The 16,635-nt window shown below is 44.9% G+C and overlaps 1 protein-coding gene across 1 annotated transcript; it reads left to right on the top strand.

Annotated features, from left to right (window-relative positions):
• Window positions 1-2,738: 2,738 nt before the first annotated feature.
• Window positions 2,739-14,823, top strand: ANKRD40 (ankyrin repeat domain 40). Its single transcript, XM_030839744.3, has 5 exons — window positions 2,739-2,926; window positions 7,806-7,954; window positions 8,529-9,014; window positions 12,098-12,279; window positions 12,883-14,823. Exons 1-5 carry the CDS (start codon window positions 2,793-2,795, stop codon window positions 13,027-13,029), a joined length of 1,098 nt encoding a protein of 365 aa, XP_030695604.1. The 5' UTR covers window positions 2,739-2,792; the 3' UTR covers window positions 13,030-14,823.
• The last annotated feature ends 1,812 nt before the right edge of the window (window positions 14,824-16,635 follow it).

Raw genomic sequence — 16,635 nt, 5'->3', positions numbered from 1 at the left:
GCGGGGAGTGGGGGATGGCAGGCAGGGCTCAATCCCTGGTCAGGCAACTAAAATCTTGCAAGCTGGGTCTTGAGGCAAATCAATCAATCAATCAATCAATCAATCACTTAAATGATTTCCATAAAATAGGTAACAGGCTCACAAAACCTCTTGAGACCTAAATTCCTTTCCACTCAAAAAACAAACAAACAAACAACAAAAGTTAAACCATACATTTTGTGTGTAAAGGTTGTTCAACTAAAGGAATAAATGTCTGTTAATTTCCTTTTCCTTTTTTTTTTTTCCGGTACGCAGGCCTCTCACTGTTGTGGCCTCTCCCATTGCGGAGCACAGGCTCCAGAAGCGCAGGCTCAGCGGCCATGGCTCACGGGCCCAGCTGCTCCGCAGCATGTGGGATCCTCCCGGACCAGGGCACGAACCCGTGTCCCCTGTATCGGCAGGCAGACTCTCAACCACTGCGGCACCAGGGAAGCCCTTCTTTTCCTTTTTTTGGCTGCCCCACTCAGCTTGTGGGATCTTAGTTCCCCGACCAGGGATCAAACCCGGGGCCCAACTGGCAGTGAAGGTGCCAAGTCCTAACCACTGGACCACCAGGGAATTCCCTAAATTTTAAAAAATAAAAAATAAATAAGGGACTTCCCTGGTGGTCCAGTGGGTAAGACTCCGCAATCCCAATGCAGGGGGCCCAGGTTCGATCCCTGGTCGGGGAACTAGATCCCACATGCATGCCGTAACTAAGAGTTCGCATGCTACAGCTAAAGATCCCGCATGCTGCAATGAAGATCCCGTGTGCCGCAACTAAGACCCAGTGCAGCCAAATAAGTAAAATTTTTTGTAAAAATAAATTTATTTATTTATTTTTGGCTGCATTGGGTGTTCGTTGCTGTGTGCGGGCTTTCTCTAGTTGTGGCAAGCGGGGGCTACTCTTCGTTGCGGTGCACGGGCTTCTCACGGCGGTGGCTTCTCTTGTCACGGAGCACGGGCTCTAGGCGCACGGGCTTCAGTAGTTGTGGCACCTGGGCTCAGTAGTTGTGGCTTGCGGGCTCTAGAGTGCAGACTCAGTAGTTGTGGCACACGGGCTTAGTTGCTCCGTGCCACGTGGGATCTTCCTAGACCAGGGTTTGAACCTGTGTCCCCAGCATCAGCAGGCAGATTCTTAACTGTGCCACCAGGGAAGTCCCTAAAATCCTTTGTAAGGAAGGGAAAGTTTACAAATAAATCCTTACCAAGAGAACTCACAGATTTTGATCTGCAGTAACTACCAAGTTTTTTGAACTGCTTTTTTAAAAAAGAGGCCACTACCTACTCCTCTGTCACACAAATTGTGCTAAAGGGCCCAATTCCAGTACTATGCACATCAGCTTCAGATGGAGTATCATGCTGGATCTGAGAATTAAAGTTTAAATTGGGGGACAAATAAAAATGTAAGCTCAAGCAGAGTTCCAGTTCACCATAGGATCAATTTAAGTGTGCAGTCAGTTTATATTCAGTACCACCTGGTGTGCACTGTGTGCTGTGTGAATGACTGTATCATAATAAACAGATTTGGGTTTTTCTTAAACAGTAGCAAGAAAAATGCTTGCTGTGCAAATCCTGGGCTGCCCCAAGAGAGGCAAATGAAAACCCCATGCCTAAATTTGTCTCTTCCTATTTTATCTCCTCTCTGCGTTCAGACCTTTCTCTTTTTCACCCCAGGGTTATTCCTTAACCCTTCCGACCCCATCTGCAATCTTCCATCCTGTGCCACATTGGAAGATGTCTCCCGGGCGCCTGGGCTCAGCAAAACAATACTTTTCTTTTTCTCGGGCTGGGTAGTAAGGCAGTGCCAGCCCAGGCTCTGAGCCTCATTAGATTGATTAGGCAAAGAAGTCAGGCAGAATGCTGTTTATTCTTTGCACCGTTCCTCTCACCAAAGCCTCTTTGGTGTTCTCTTCTTTCTTTTTTCCTTACATGGCCTTCACGAAGAGTAATTAATTAAGATTTAAAAGCAGTAATAAATCACATTTTATAGACTCTGAGCACAATATATTTTTCCTGAAAGCCAATTTAGAAGAAATCTCTAAAATGAGATGTAAAACAACAGCAATTGAAATAAATAATCGAACTGAAAAGTCCCAAGCACTGTCAAAAGAAGAACCGTGTACTCTATCTCTGCAATAACAGGCATATAATAGGATCGTTTTCAGCCCATTTCCCCATCCTGCCGGGCAAGAGTTGGTTCAGATAAGGAAAAAGAGCCAAACAAACCGGGGTGGGGGTGGGGGTGGGGGTGGGGGGGTGGGGAACACCAGTTATTTTTGATGCCTGGTAAACAGCCTGCGCCAGGGGATAAGGCTTTTCTGGCTCTCAAATACCCATTCTTCCCTTTCCTTGTGTCTGTCGTCCTCCCTGGAAGCTGCGGGGTAGGGAGTTCTAAAAATAGTCCGTGAATCACGGCAGATAATATTGTGCAGCTGTTACATAAACAGCCAGCCCGCGCGGGCGCCGAGGGTAGGAACGGAAAATATCTGGGTCAGGGTTGTCACTCTGAATAGGTTCCCCCGGAGCCGGCCTGCGGAAGGCGCGGCCGGGAGGAGGCTTGGGCCCACGGGCCGGGAACAGCAGGAGAGTGGCGGGCGGCCCTCGGCGGGGTAGCCGAGGCAGCTGGCCGGGCGCGGGCGGCGGCGCGAGCTGGGCGGACGTGCTCCGCGCGGTCTCTCCATGGCGGGGAGCGGGCCGCGGCGTCGGCGGCGCTGACCGGCCGGGACTGGGCGGGCGGGCGGACCCGGGCGGGGGCCTGGGGCTGAGGGAAGATGAGCGCTCTCCTGGAGCAGAAGGAGCAGCAGGAGAGGCTGCGGGAGGCCGCGGCCTTGGGGGACATTCGGGAGGTGCAGAAACTGGTGGAGAGCGGGGTGGATGTGAACTCCCAAAATGAGGTCAACGGCTGGTAAGTGGGGAGCGGGGGAGGCCTAGGGTCAGAGCACCCGGCCCGGGCGCGACCTCGGCCTAGCGCTGAACCCGACGCCCTCTAAGGCGTGGCCCGGCGCTCCGGGTCAACGAGGCTGTGCGCTCTGGAGGCCAGACCTGGCCCCCTCTGCCTCGGTTAGTCAGCGGAGCGTCGTGTCCAAATCCCGGCCCACGTGGTCCTGCCCCGGCAGCGCCCACCCGAACCCTGGCGCCCGCCGTTCCTCCCTCCCCACCCCTAACGTCACCCTAATTTGATGCTCACCCCAGTTCTAGTCTGGAATTACTATGAAGAGCACGTCTGTGCAGAGCAAAAAGCATAAGCAACTGAGGAAATGTGGATCTTATAAACTAGCACGATTTCTTTTCCCAAGACTAGGGGAAAAAATCACTTGCATCCCTATTCTGCTTCTCTGTTGTCTCACTGCAGCAGTGATTTGCTACTACCTACAGCTGCCTGTTGCAGGAAGACCCATTCATTTATCCTATGGAGTGTTTGCTTTGTTTTCTTACAACAGTTTCAAACATGGGACTTCAGATGCCTGCATGCAGTTGAGTCCTTTCCAACTAAATAAGGCATCTCATTTTATGATGTGCTGGTGGTCAAGTTTTAAGTTACTGAATGTGGTATTATTCTGCTCTCTTCACATTTAAATTTTAATTTTTTATTTGATCCAGGTAATGCTTAACCAACCTATATTGCTAGCTGAGAGTTAAAGTGAGTTTGCAAATGTTTTATTTTTTAAGGTGGAATCATACAGTTTGAAACTAAAAGGGACATTGGAGATGGGTTCAACTTCAGAGAATAACCTGCCCGAGGTCACACAACTATTAATATAAAAGCCAGGACTGGAGTCGCAGTTTCCCGACTTCCTCACAAATCTATCTACGAACTTACCCTAAGGAAAACAGCCTGCGTAGCTGTCCAGAAAGCGAGGAAACAGTAGAAACTGCTTTTTTGTTTTGTTTAAAAGTGTTTGCAAACTAGCTTGCTTTTCTCTGTGTGTGCCATTTCTAGGATTGCTGTGTGGTTCACAAGCTGTGAATCATTGTTTCGGCACTGGGAGGCAGTGTTGTGTAGAAGAATAAGCCTGGTCTTTCCTGCAGGTTCTTCTCCATTCCTGCTTAGATATACAACCTTGCCCGAGTCACTTCATTTTCCAGTTATTTCAGAAGAGTGTTGTGAGCATTTACGGAGATGCAGCATGATATAAACAGCTAACATTTATTGAGCTTGCTCCTTAGTGCAAACAAGCTTCCAGGTGCTTTATGTGTATTATCTCATTCACAACTACTCAGGGACATAGCTATTGTTATCCTCTCCATTTTGTAGGTGAGGATACTGAAGCCCAGAAAGATTAAGTAATTTTCCCAAGGTCACAGAGTTTACAGTAACTGATGGAGCTGGGAAACAAACCCAGCATCTGCCTCCAAACCATACTTCCTCTTTTTTTTTTTTTTTTGGCCACACCCAACGGCATGTGGGATCTAAGTTCCCCGACCAGGGATCGAACCCACACCCCCTCCAGTGGAAACATGGAGTCTTAACCACCGGACCACCAGGGAAGCCCCCAAACCATACTTTCTTAACCACATAGTAGGTGCTCAGTGAACGTAAGTTGGTGGAACTATGAAGAGACTTTCATAGATTTAATTGGGGGAAGATGTCTAATAGGACTTCAAATGCAACATGCCCAGGGTTGAGTTCCTGGTCGCCCTAATTGTCCCCAGCCTGCTCCTGAGTCCTCATCTCAGCATCTGAGGTGCACAGGCCAGAACCTTTGGTGCCCTCCTTGCCTTCTGTCTTTCCCTCACACCCCACATCCAGTCAAGCCGCTAATCCTGCCAGCTCCACTGGCAGCGGTGTAGTGAGAATCTGACCATTTCTCACTAGCTCTACCACTACACCTCTGGTGCAAAGCCACCATCATTCCATCACTTGGATTAATGCAGTAGCCTCCTAACTAGTCCTTCTACCCTACATCTTTTCTCAGCACAGCAGCCAGAGGGATCTTTTCTCAGCACAGCAGCCAGTCAGATCATTTCATTCTGCTCAAAACCCTTTAATAGCTCCCGTCTCACGTTGAGTAAAAGCCCACAGGGTCCTACAGTTTCGACTCCTTGTCCCTGCATCCTCTGTCTTTACCTCTAAGCCTCACCTCCGGCTTTACCCCCTTGCCCCCTTCATTCAGCTCTCCTGGCCTCCTTGCTTTTCCTGAAAACACCAGGCACAATGTTGATTCAAGGCCTTTGTGTTTTCTCTTCCCGTTATTTAAAATGCTTTTGTCCCCTCACCTCCTTCAGGTCTTAGCTTAGACATCCCCTTAGTGAGTCTTTCCTTGGCCCTCAATTTAAAATTGAGCCATGCCCCTTCCCTGTCTCTGGCATTTCCTAATCCCTTTCCTCTCTTTATTGTCCTTGTAATACAATCTCTGTGTACCATAGTGTTTTGCTTAGTTGCTGACTGCCTCAGTTTTCTCATCTGTAAAGTGGGAGAATGTTGATAATAGTAGGTTGTTTAGAGGATTAAATGGGTTGTTTAGAGGATTAAATGAATTAATATATGTAAAACTTTTAGAACAGTGTTCAGCATGTAAAACATGTCTGTGTTAACTATTTTTTTCTTTTTTAACTATTATTTTTTTATTAAGTAGTGTGCTGGGTAATGGGATATAAAGGTTATCCTCAAAAAACATAGTCAGCAGCATAGAAAAGCAGAATGGTTACTGCTTTCAATTCTTAGCTGCTCAGTAACCACAATTTCTGCACAAATGAAATTTGTGCCTCTGGTCTGAAATACTTCCCAGCACTGAAAGGATGCCCAGTGCCTCTGGTCTGAAATACTTCCCAGCACTGATAGGCTATTCTGACTGCAAATTTAAAGCTTAAAGAGTTCACGTTCAAAGATAGAGCTCCCACATCAATTGTACTTCAAGTGTCATGCATACCCCTTTGCTTTAAGGAACAAGTATAATAGCTCAGGAAGAAGTTGAAAATATTGCCTGGCTACAGTGCCTGTCAGTTCTGGCCACCCAGAGCTGCACAGGTCTGGACTATAAATGATGATCACTCAGGGTACAGGGCTGTGGGGGACGTGCTGTGTTGACTTAACTCCACTTTACATGGTGATGCTTTAGCTAGCTGGTTTGTCCCCAAGTGTCTCAGATCCACTGGCAGTATATTTCTTCCTTCACTCTCAAGCTTGTCGTGAACAAGTGATTTACTACTAGCAAGTGAGCACTTTATTTCCAAAAGGGAACATATTTTTCTCATCATGCTCCATTCATTTTTGAGTGCTTGCTTATCATTATAATTATTCATTTTCAGGCTTTCAAGACATCCACACACAAACACACTCTCAGCTGTAGTTTGGCCAGAATCAAGGATATGTGGGATCCTTCTACTCCAAGTAATGCCCACCGTGTCCTTGGTTCACTCATTCAGCAAATATTAAGTACCTGTATATTCAAGCAGATACTTCCTTACCCTCACACAGAGCTTATATTTTAGAAGTCCATATCAAGACTCTTCCCTTATTTTCCCCAAATTGGCATTCTTTTCATCATAGAGTACCTTTTAAAGACATCTGGATAATCTAATTCTAATGGGTAATAGTTTGGAATGTCAAATATCACTCTGAAACATCAGTGGAGTTGCTCCCAGCCAGCCAGACAAGCTGGCTTTCTGTAAGTCATAAATATTAAGGTGCCCAGGGCAAATCAGCTTTTTCCTGGAACCAAATGTACTTTCTAGATAGTTATATTTCTCAGGTGGGTGACCTAATCCTCAGTATTGAACTTATGTTCTATTCTTTACCATATGTATATTCGTCTATAAGCTCTGAAGATATTTATCTCAGTTCAATTAGAGAGTTGGTGAGTGAGGACATTTCAAAACGGGAGAAAAGTAATTTCCTTCCATAATAACATTCAGGTTTGGCAACTGGGGATGAATTTCGTAGCTCTATTAAGTTGGAGTATTGGCTAGCATGTTATTCTGTTTCTGTGCAGTGTTAAGATAATAGCTCTTTAGAGTGTGCATAATCCCTTCCTGTGTGTACAATAGTAAATAATTAGTTTTACTTAAATAAGTCTAATACTTCAGAAGAGTTCTCAAAACTTTTGGCTGTTGATGTACATTTTTGAAGTGCTTTAGGAATTAAAGTACGTGTGTAGTGCCTTAAACACAAGGCATTGCACATGTACTTTAATTCCTAAAGCACTTGAAAAATGTAGCCTTCTGGAGAGAGCTAGAGAAGTGAACTCTTAAAAATGGAAATTTGGAAATCCTTTGTGTGTGTGTGTGAAGGAGAGAAAAGGAAAGAGGAAAAGAGTAACTGAGATTCAGACAGGAATCTGCTGTAGTAATAATTTTAGTGGCAGAGCAAGCTGCAGATGAGAGATGGTTAGTAGCCTGATAATATTTAATCTTCAAGTGACATTTGGTGCATATGAAGCAAGTTTCCATAGTCTCTTAAAAGGAATATGGCCATGTAAAAATATATTTTAAAGAGACTGGTACAATCTAATGAGCGACACTGATAGAGTGAACACACAGGATATCAGTAGAGTTATCTAGCCAGCCAGGCAGCCAGCCTTCTGAAAGCCATTGAAATAAAGCTCCGAGGATAAATCAGCTTTTCCCAAGGGCCAGAAATGAAATTGAAAAATAAATTTTAAGCATATTAAATATTTCGATCATCTGCTTTCTGAAAAGAGAAGTTAAGATTACCAGCCTGATTTTCTGGTTCTAGCTGAACTCTAACACGCTTGTATGTATTTATTTACTGGTGTGTAGAATTTGAAATCCCAAATCACCTCTCCACTTTTTAAATCACTCTTTTTTTCTTTTCTTTGCCGTAGGACCTGTTTACACTGGGCATGTAAACGCAACCATGGTCAGGTGGTCTCTTACTTGTTAAAATCGGGAGCTGACAAAGAGATTCTTACCACAAAGGGAGAAATGCCAGTCCAATTAACATCAAGGAGAGAAATTAGGAAGATTATGGGAGGTGAGTCTGTTTTGAGGCAACTTTTGATTTTGTCAACCTAATTTAAGACTTATGGTATTATTGTATATATTCTTTTTTTTTTTTTTTTCCTGCGGTACGCCGGCCTCTCACTATTGTGGCCTCTCCCGTTGCGGAGCACAGGCCCCGGATGCGCAGGCTCAGCGGCCATGGCTCACGGGCCCAGCCGCTCCGCGGCATGTGGGATCCTCCCGGACCGGGGCACGAACCGGTGTCCCCTGCATCGGCAGGCGGACTCTCAACCACTGCGCCACCAGGGAAGCCCTATTGTATATATTCTTGATGCCAAACAGCCAATCTGTTTGTATCTAAAAACAAGATAGTCTTAACTGTGCCAAGATAATTATTCCATACTGTTTCTGGAAAGGTAGGCATTATAAAGTTTTGGTTTTTTATCTGTAAACTTTAAGGTGATAAAAATGGTAACGATAAACGTGCAGTAAACACTGATCAAAATATTTGTTGTATACCAAAGGACACTAGCTTTCACAAGATACTCTTTACTTTGTAGTTTTTAAAGGGCTATGTAAATGTTCTGTGTTTCCGTCTTTTTAAGTGGAAGATGATGATGATAACCATGACGACCTCCCTCAGCTGAAGAAGGAGTCAGAGCTGCCCTTTGTTCCGAACTATTTGGCCAACCCAGCCTTCCCTTTCATCTATACCCCTGGGTCGGAGGATTCAGCCCAGCTGCAGAATGGGGGCCCCTCCACACCTCCTGCATCACCCCCTGCAGATGGCTCACCTCCATTGCTGCCCCCTGGGGAACCTCCCCTGCTTGGGGCCTTTCCACGGGACCACACCTCTTTGGCACTGGTTCAGAATGGGGATGTGTCTGCCCCATCTGCCATACTCAGAACACCAGAAAGCACAAAACCGGGTCCTGTTTGTCAGCCACCGGTGAGTCAGAGTCGCTCCCTGTTCTCTTCTGTCCCGTCCAAGCCACCAATGTCTCTGGAGCCTCAAAATGGGACGTATGCAGGACCAGCGCCAGCATTCCAGCCATTTTTCTTCACCGGAGCATTTCCATTTAATATGCAAGGTAACCTCTCATCAGCAAACAGCCTCTGCAACAGGGCGGGTGGTGTCCAGAGGTCTAGTGCTTTACTTCCTGGTTTTCTGAGGAGTGGGGGTGGGATTTATTTATTTTGCATCTGATTATAGACTTACAGAAAAGTTGCAAGACTAGTATAAGGAACTCTCTTTACTCAGATTTACAAGTTATCTTTTGCCCTTTTACCCTGAACTACTTAAGTGTGTTTTTCTTAAGAACAAGGATAGTCTCTTACATAATCACCATATAATGAGAAGATTTAGAAAATATAACCTTGGGCTTCCCTGGTGGCGCAGTGATTGAGAGTCCGCCTGCTGATGCAGGGGACACGGGTTCGGGTTCGTGCCCTGGTCCGGGAAGATCCCACATGCCGTGGAGTGGCTGGGCCCGTGAGCCGTGGCTGCTGAGCCTGTGCGTCCTGCAACGGGAGAGGCCACAACAGTGACAGGCCCGCGTACCGCAAAAAAAAAAAAAGAAAAAAGAAAATATAACCTTGACCTAAAACTATTCTCTAACCCATAGTTTATATTTAAATTTTTGTCAGCTGTGTCAGCAATGCCCTTTGTGGCTATCTTCACTCCCTCTACTCCTGCCCGCCTCCCAGGATCAACCATTGCATTTGCCTATCATGTTGTTATAGTCTCCTTTAATCTGAAGCATTTCCTCAGCCTTTAGCTATCACTTTAGACCTCAGATTTTTGAAGAGTCCAGGCCAGTTATTTTGTAGAATATGATTTCCTTTCATTTTTTTCTCTGTTTATTAGGTGGTATTCTACTATAAAGAAGGGCTTTCCCTTCTCCTCCATTTGAACTCACTGATTCTTATTTTATTTATTGGGTTATAATGCATTAGTATCATTATTTTGATGTTCAAATTATGCCAGATTTATCCAGAGGGAGCCCCTTGGAGCTTGTTCTTGTGTCTCTTGGACATGCCCATCATTCTTGGAGCACTTCCTTACTTTGTGGTACAGCAAGATGTTTCAGGCTCCCTAGTATAACTTTCCCTGCCCCAGCCTTGGAATCAGCTGTTTCTCCAAGGACCCCTGGTTCTTTCTGGTGGAGAATGGTATTCAGGAACCAGAACGTGAACACTAGGTGTGCTCACTGCTGCTAGCATCATTTCTTCTAGGCTCACTCAGAGGACCGAGTTAGAATAGAAAGGAAAAAGCAAGCAAACAATAAAGAGCAATTGAATGATGAAAGGAAAGATATAAAGTAAAGATGCATGTACCTAGGAACATGACTTCAAAGCATTCTAGGTTCTCATTTAATTGTTACAGCAAACTCATCAACTGGGTATTATTATTTACATTTAATTTAATTAATTTATTTATTTTGGCCTCCCCGCACAACTTGCAGAATCTTAGTTCCCCAACCAGGGATTGAACCTGGGCCCTGGCAGTGAAAGCGACGAGTCCTAACCACTGGACCACCAGTGAATTCCCATTATGTACATTTTATTTATTTATTTTTTAAGAGTTTTTTTCTTGGCTGCCCTGCGCAGCATGTGGGATCTTAGTTCCCTGACCAGGGATTGAACCTGCGCCCCTTGCATTGGAAGCATGGAGTCTTAACCACTGGACCGCCAGGGAAGTCCCTATGTACATTTTAGAAATGGAGAAACTTAAATGCAGAGAGAGAGGTAATTTGCCCAGTATCACATATCTAGTACATGATAGAGCGGGGTTATACGCGTTTGTACCACAGTTATTCAAGGTTCAAAAGGTCACAAAAAGTAGAGTTGAAAGCAGCTCCCACAATTTATGACAAAAGCAACAAACTCTCCTTTGGTATTTTACATCAGCGATCTCCAGCCTTTTTGGCACCAGGGACTGGTTTTGTGGAGGACGGTTTTTCTACAGACTGGTGGGGGGAGGGGGAGAATGGTTCAGGTGGTAATTCGAGCAATGGGGAGCCCCAGAGAAGCTTTGCTCCCTTGCTGCTCACCTCTTGCTGTGCAGCCCCATTCCTAACAGGCCGTGAACCGGTATTGGTCCGTGGCCGGGGGTTGGGGACCCCTGTTTTAAATGAAAAGTAGAAAATGAACATATGCTTCCTGGATATCAAGCTGCATGCTGACCTGAGAGGATTAGTAACGTTAAAAAAAAAAAAGAAAAAAAAGGCAAGCAAACACAAATATATGTACTTTTTTCTGTATTTCTATATCTACTTAATCTAGATCTTTTAAAAAATATTAAAAACTGTAAATTAATCCTAATACCTCCAATTCCAGTCAACACCACAGGGTATAGTCTAGTCTTACCTTTCTTTTTCCATATCAGTAACTCCCTCACTTTCTGTTTTTGAGGACCTGTTACTATTGTTGTTGATAACAGTGGCCCATGGGTGGCGTGAGGGATTCCTATATAAGGAGCAAAGCAGAACCACTAAATGCACATGGGTGCATGGCTTGGGCCATCACGGCAGCCAGGCTCAGAATTTAGGAGCAGACTGCTTAGATCCCAGAGCCACGAATAATGGTATTTGTTTACTCTCAAAGCCAAAATTCCTCCCTTATTAAGGTATACTGAATTCAAGTCATAGTTAGACTTTAATTTTTATCAGTAGCTTATCTTTTTGCTCTTGTACTGTCTTTACTGCAAGGATTTTCATATCATAAATATCTTTAGATCCACAATTGTTAAGTCTATAGAGTAACTCTTGTACCGTTATCCTTCCCGTGCCTTCTTTTCACCTCGCTTCCCCTCACCCTGCTTATGTGTTGTTTGATACCCAACCCATTCTCAAGCCTTTACCTGCTTAGCTCCAGCGGCAGAAGTAAATTGGCCTTCTGTATGGCTGGGATGGTTGTCTGCCGTCTCCCCCTGCCGCCCCTTTACTTTGTGAACCACAGTCCTAGATGTAGGGAGGACAATGCAACTGCACCAGCAGAGCCAGAACTGGGCCTGAGCAAACCATGCTGTAATATTGTGCTTTGTTTTCTCATTGGGTGGCACAGGCCTTAGCACAGGACATGATTAAGGGTAACCATCTTCTGGAAAAGGTCTTAAATTACCTCGGGTTACTATGCCAGAATCATTCATTAACATTTCCCCCCTTTTCCCTAGAGCTGGTACTCAAGGTGAGGATTCAGAACCCATCTCTTCGAGAAAATGACTTCATTGAAATTGAACTGGACAGACAGGAGCTCACCTACCAAGAATTGCTCAGAGTGAGTTGCTGTGAGCTGGGTGTTAATCCTGATCAAGTGGAGAAGATCAGAAAGTTACCCAATACTCTGGTAAGAAAGGTAAGAAAGGTCTGTTAAGTGGTTGCTTTTTCCATTTGGAAAATATCCAGCTTCCTCCTTGGGTATGTGAGTCATAGTTGAAGAAACGAGAAGAGAATAGAACAAGAGCAAAGGGTGTTTTTCCATTGAGCTTTCTTTCCTCTACTGGGCCTATAGAGACACTGGCATTTCTGAAAGTGGTAGGATACCAGAGAGAATGTTCTGAATTTACCATTCACAGGTACCTATTTTTGGTTGTTTCTCTTTAGTGATCTGTAAGGATTACTAGTGCACTATCACATGTGCCTTGTGTTTTATAACATAAGAACCAGCCTAAATTATAGTGCAAATCTACATAGATACATGTGTGGTCCTCCCAGCGTCTCTGGGTTCCCTGAATGTCAGGCTTCTGGCTTCTCGGGGCCCCTGAGGAAAACATCCCTGCACTGCCTCTCCCTTCGAGGTGTGCTTATCTTGTAGCATCTGCTGTTAAGGCCTTCTACCACTCCAACCCAGTTCACGTTCCTGGGGAATTTCCTGCACTATCACTGATATCAGCACAGCACACCAAACACATAGAGACAAGCGGCTCCTCTTAATCTGTTTAACCTATTTTTGTTTTAGGACAAAGATGTTGCTCGACTCCAAGATTTCCAGGAGCTGGAACTGGTTCTAATGATAAGTGAAAATAATTTTCTGTTCAGAAATGCTGCATCCACACTGACTGAAAGGCCTTGCTACAACAGGAGAGCTTCAAAACTGACTTACTAATGCAGCAGGGACTTTTATCACTGAGTACTGTGACAGTGTGCATCACCTCTGGGCCAAGGACAAGCCATTGATCTAAATGCCTTGGATGCCCCGGAGGGCCCCTGGTGCCACTGCGTCGGATACACTAACATCGTTCTGCCAAGGTAGGAAGCCCCTGACCCCGAGCAGCGGTGCCACTCTTCCGAGCCTCTTGGTGCACAATAAACCTATTGCTGGAAGCTGTGAACAGCTGAGAAGTGGCCTGGAGAGGCAGAAGCCGACGGTTCTATATCCAGTGTGTTTTTTGTGCAGAATGTAAGAGAGTTGTCTAACAGAAGCTGAGAGAGAGCAGAGCCTATTTCTAGCTAGTCCTGTTGACAGTGCACCCGAAGGGCCGGGAAGCGCTTCTCTTGGTGTTGCATGTTCACGACTCTCCAGAAACGTGAACTAGAGAGGAAAACTGGGGAAAGCACAGGTACTGGACATAGGAATCTTGGTGTGACTTGTGGCTGTGAGGTTTCACATAACATAGTTATAAATGTTACTCAGGTTAAAATTATTTAAGAATACAGTTACCTAATTGTAAATATGCTGTTAACCAAAAGAGCTTCCCCTCCCTGACTTTTTCCATTGTAAACACTCGACTGCTTCTGTCTCTAGATTGCCATTGCCTAGACAGTCATCTCTGCATTAACGCCCCTTCGTGGTCACTAGAGGGCTCTCTAACGCCTCCTAAAAGAGCAACAGCTTTTTTTTTTTTTTAACTGAAGCGATCCCTGTCTTCGTGTTTCTGTTTAATTGCACCGAAAGAGAAGAGCACAAACATTGCCAGTCCATGTTCTCCACTTTCATTTTCCACTACAAATGAAAAGCAATTTTCCAGACTGAATCCTTTGCTATTTTAAAGGTTATTGTGGGAAACTGAGCTAAAAGGAGTTAGCATCTTTATTTTTGTATCAAAGATAAAGATTATTTTGAAACTATTGGGATTTTTACACAGCTCTGAAATCTGTTGCTTTTGTAAACAAGTTGTTTGATCTTGGGCATCCTCCACAACCACCACCAACCCACTTAACAAAGTCAGTTGTGAGTCGGCCAGGCTTTGTTCTCAAAACAAACAAATAACCTGATTAAACTCTTGAGCATGGCATAAGAATTTTTCTAAAGAACGCATTTAAGGATTCTTTTCCTTCCCTTCAGTGTCATTAATGTTAAAAAGAAAAGCTACTGTCTTGTTGAAATAAACAGCTTAACTTTAGAAACAAGAATGAGCACACTTAGACAAACAGGAGAGCAGGGGTTTGAAGCCAGCTGTTGAAGAACATCCCTGCTGTCTTAAGAAGCTTTCTCCCCATAGTGCCTATTGTTTCCAAAGAAACTTAACTTCCTAACTGTGTTAATTTTATTGGAACACTACAGATTGAGAGAGAATGTGCAGAAGATGTCAGTGGAAGAGAATGTTGTGCTAAGCTAATGGCCTCCTGCTGCTGCTTAAATGCTGAGCTGTGGTTGAGGTGTTTTCAAGGCCAGTGTGGAGTCACTCTGTTCAGTGACTTAATTGTATTACAGCAATTACGGATGGTGAGTTACTCACCCTTGTGCAGTGTTTGCCTAACAGAGTGTAAAGGTTATTTATTACTCACTTTCTCTGAAGTGCTTTAAAGAAGAAACTTCCCTTGTGTTTCAACCAGTCAGAAGATAGTCTGTCCAAACAAACTAACCCTTTTTTTCCCCTTACCTTTGAAAAAAGTTACAATTTACTGATACAGTTAAGGCTAGTTTTATCCTGGAATAAATAAATTCAGTATTAATTCATGTCTAAATCATTGGGGTTAATACTCTTCCAGCCATCCAGATCAATTAGAAATTCTTGGAAGCTGTTGAAGCCCCTGGCTGGGAGGTGGCCTACAGAGGAATAGCTCCAGGGCATTTCCCGGGCTTAGAAATGGAGGCCGCGGGAATCTCCAGTGAGAGATGGGCCCTGCCCCGCTCTCTCTTCTCCCTTATAAAGTCCTCTGTGGTCAACTGACTCTTGCGTATGGCAGTGAATTAGACTGCACAGCTGCTGGTAGGTGAGTTTCAAGTCTTAATCTATGCATTCAGAGAAATATTTTTATATGCTTTGTGTAATTTATAACAAGGATTTTTTTTTAGCTTTGTTAACTGTGAATTCGCCCCTCCTCCTCCACTGCATATTTAAAGCATGTGCTCACACTGTGTGTAAACATTCACTGAAGATTTTTCTCTTCGTGAACTGCTGACTGTTCAAGCATAACAAGTATTATTAAAATTAAATATTAACTGACCAAACCCACATTCTTTAATTTTGGCCTCCTAAACAGCACTATACTTCTAATAATACGGGGTTCAAATTGTTGGACAGTTCCAGGGAGAAAACCCTCTGGAGGAAGACTAGGAGGGACCGGGCCCCAGCTGAGCCGCCTCCCTCCTGCTGCTGCGGTGGCGTGCACGCCTGTCAGTGGCACCGGAGACAGATATCTTGTGCGGGGTCTTCCTCTCAGTTCACAGCAGTCAGCTTCATTTCCCCAGAGTAGCTGAGCCAGCTAGATGGAGGCCATCCTCTGTTAACCACATTTTTTGATTATCCTATTTACTTTACACAACTGAGCCTCTCCTTTGGGCTGTCAGCACCTGTCAGGGCCTCAATGAGCTCAGAGGCAAACTCCCAAGACAGGAGAGGAAATACAGCCTTACACCTTCAGATCTTTAGCTGAGAATGATGCCGAATGAATCTGCATTTCTGTTGGTTTGGGGCAGCTAGAGCCTCCCCAGCCAGACGTCATGCCAAATCGGCCCGATAAATCAGGGAGCACAGCAGAGACCTTTTCTTAGCTCCAAGGAGAGGCAGAATAATTTGGGCATTTGTGCTTTCATACTCGCTTTATCACAAGGATGGAAGTCTTCTTCTATGCACTCATAAACATCCTGGGCAGAAACAGCCTGCCAAAAAAATGTGATTAACCTTTAACAAATAGTCCTGCAGCACAGGCTGGCCTGATGCATATAGAAAAATCAGATCAAAGGAGCCATCTCCACACCTACTGCAAACCATTTAGGGTGGAGGAAAAACAAAAAAGCCATCACCCACAACCAGTCACATGATACCAAGAGTAAAGTTTGAAGAAATGAGAGTCAGAGGAGACCAGAAAACTTAGTAAGGTAACAAAGAGAAGAGATCCCTTCCAAATAGAAGGCCATGTGCCAGGTAAATTCTGACCTGCAGAAAAATAAACACTTCATTGGCTTGCTCAAAAAAAGCAAATTTAATTCACTCCCTCATCTCATTGACCAGCCCGGGACTGTCAGGAGAGGGGGCAGCCTCTGGCTGCTCTGTGTTCCAATATTCACCTTCAGCCACAGTGAGGAAGATGCATGACTTGGAGACCTCACTGGTGACGGGGGCCTGTCCGGAACAGACTGTTAAAGGGGCGAGGGAATAAAGCACCACGCGTTTCTCATCCCCTAGAGCAGCGGTCCCCAACCTTTTTGGCACCAGGGACTGGTTTCGTGGAAGACAATTTTTCTATGGATGGGGTGGGGGGATGGTTCAGGCGGTTATGCAAGCGATGGGGAGCGATGGAGAGCAGCAGATGAAGCTTTGCTCGC

The sequence above is a fragment of the Globicephala melas genome, chromosome 20, assembly GCF_963455315.2.
Source record: "Globicephala melas chromosome 20, mGloMel1.2, whole genome shotgun sequence".
Lineage (NCBI taxonomy): Eukaryota > Metazoa > Chordata > Mammalia > Artiodactyla > Delphinidae > Globicephala > Globicephala melas.
Note: the sequence above shows the minus strand (reverse complement) of the source record. Positions and strands in the feature narration are given on the sequence as shown.

Coding starts and splice junctions, on each gene's coding strand:
- ANKRD40 (XM_030839744.3), top strand. CDS start 2,793: ATGAGCGCTCTCCTGGAGCAGAAGGAGCAGCAGGAGAGGCTGCGGGAG. Junction 7,955..8,528: donor AATTAGGAAGATTATGGGAG/GTGAGTCTGTTT, acceptor CGTCTTTTTAAG/TGGAAGATGATGATGATAAC. Junction 9,015..12,097: donor ATTTCCATTTAATATGCAAG/GTAACCTCTCAT, acceptor CCTTTTCCCTAG/AGCTGGTACTCAAGGTGAGG.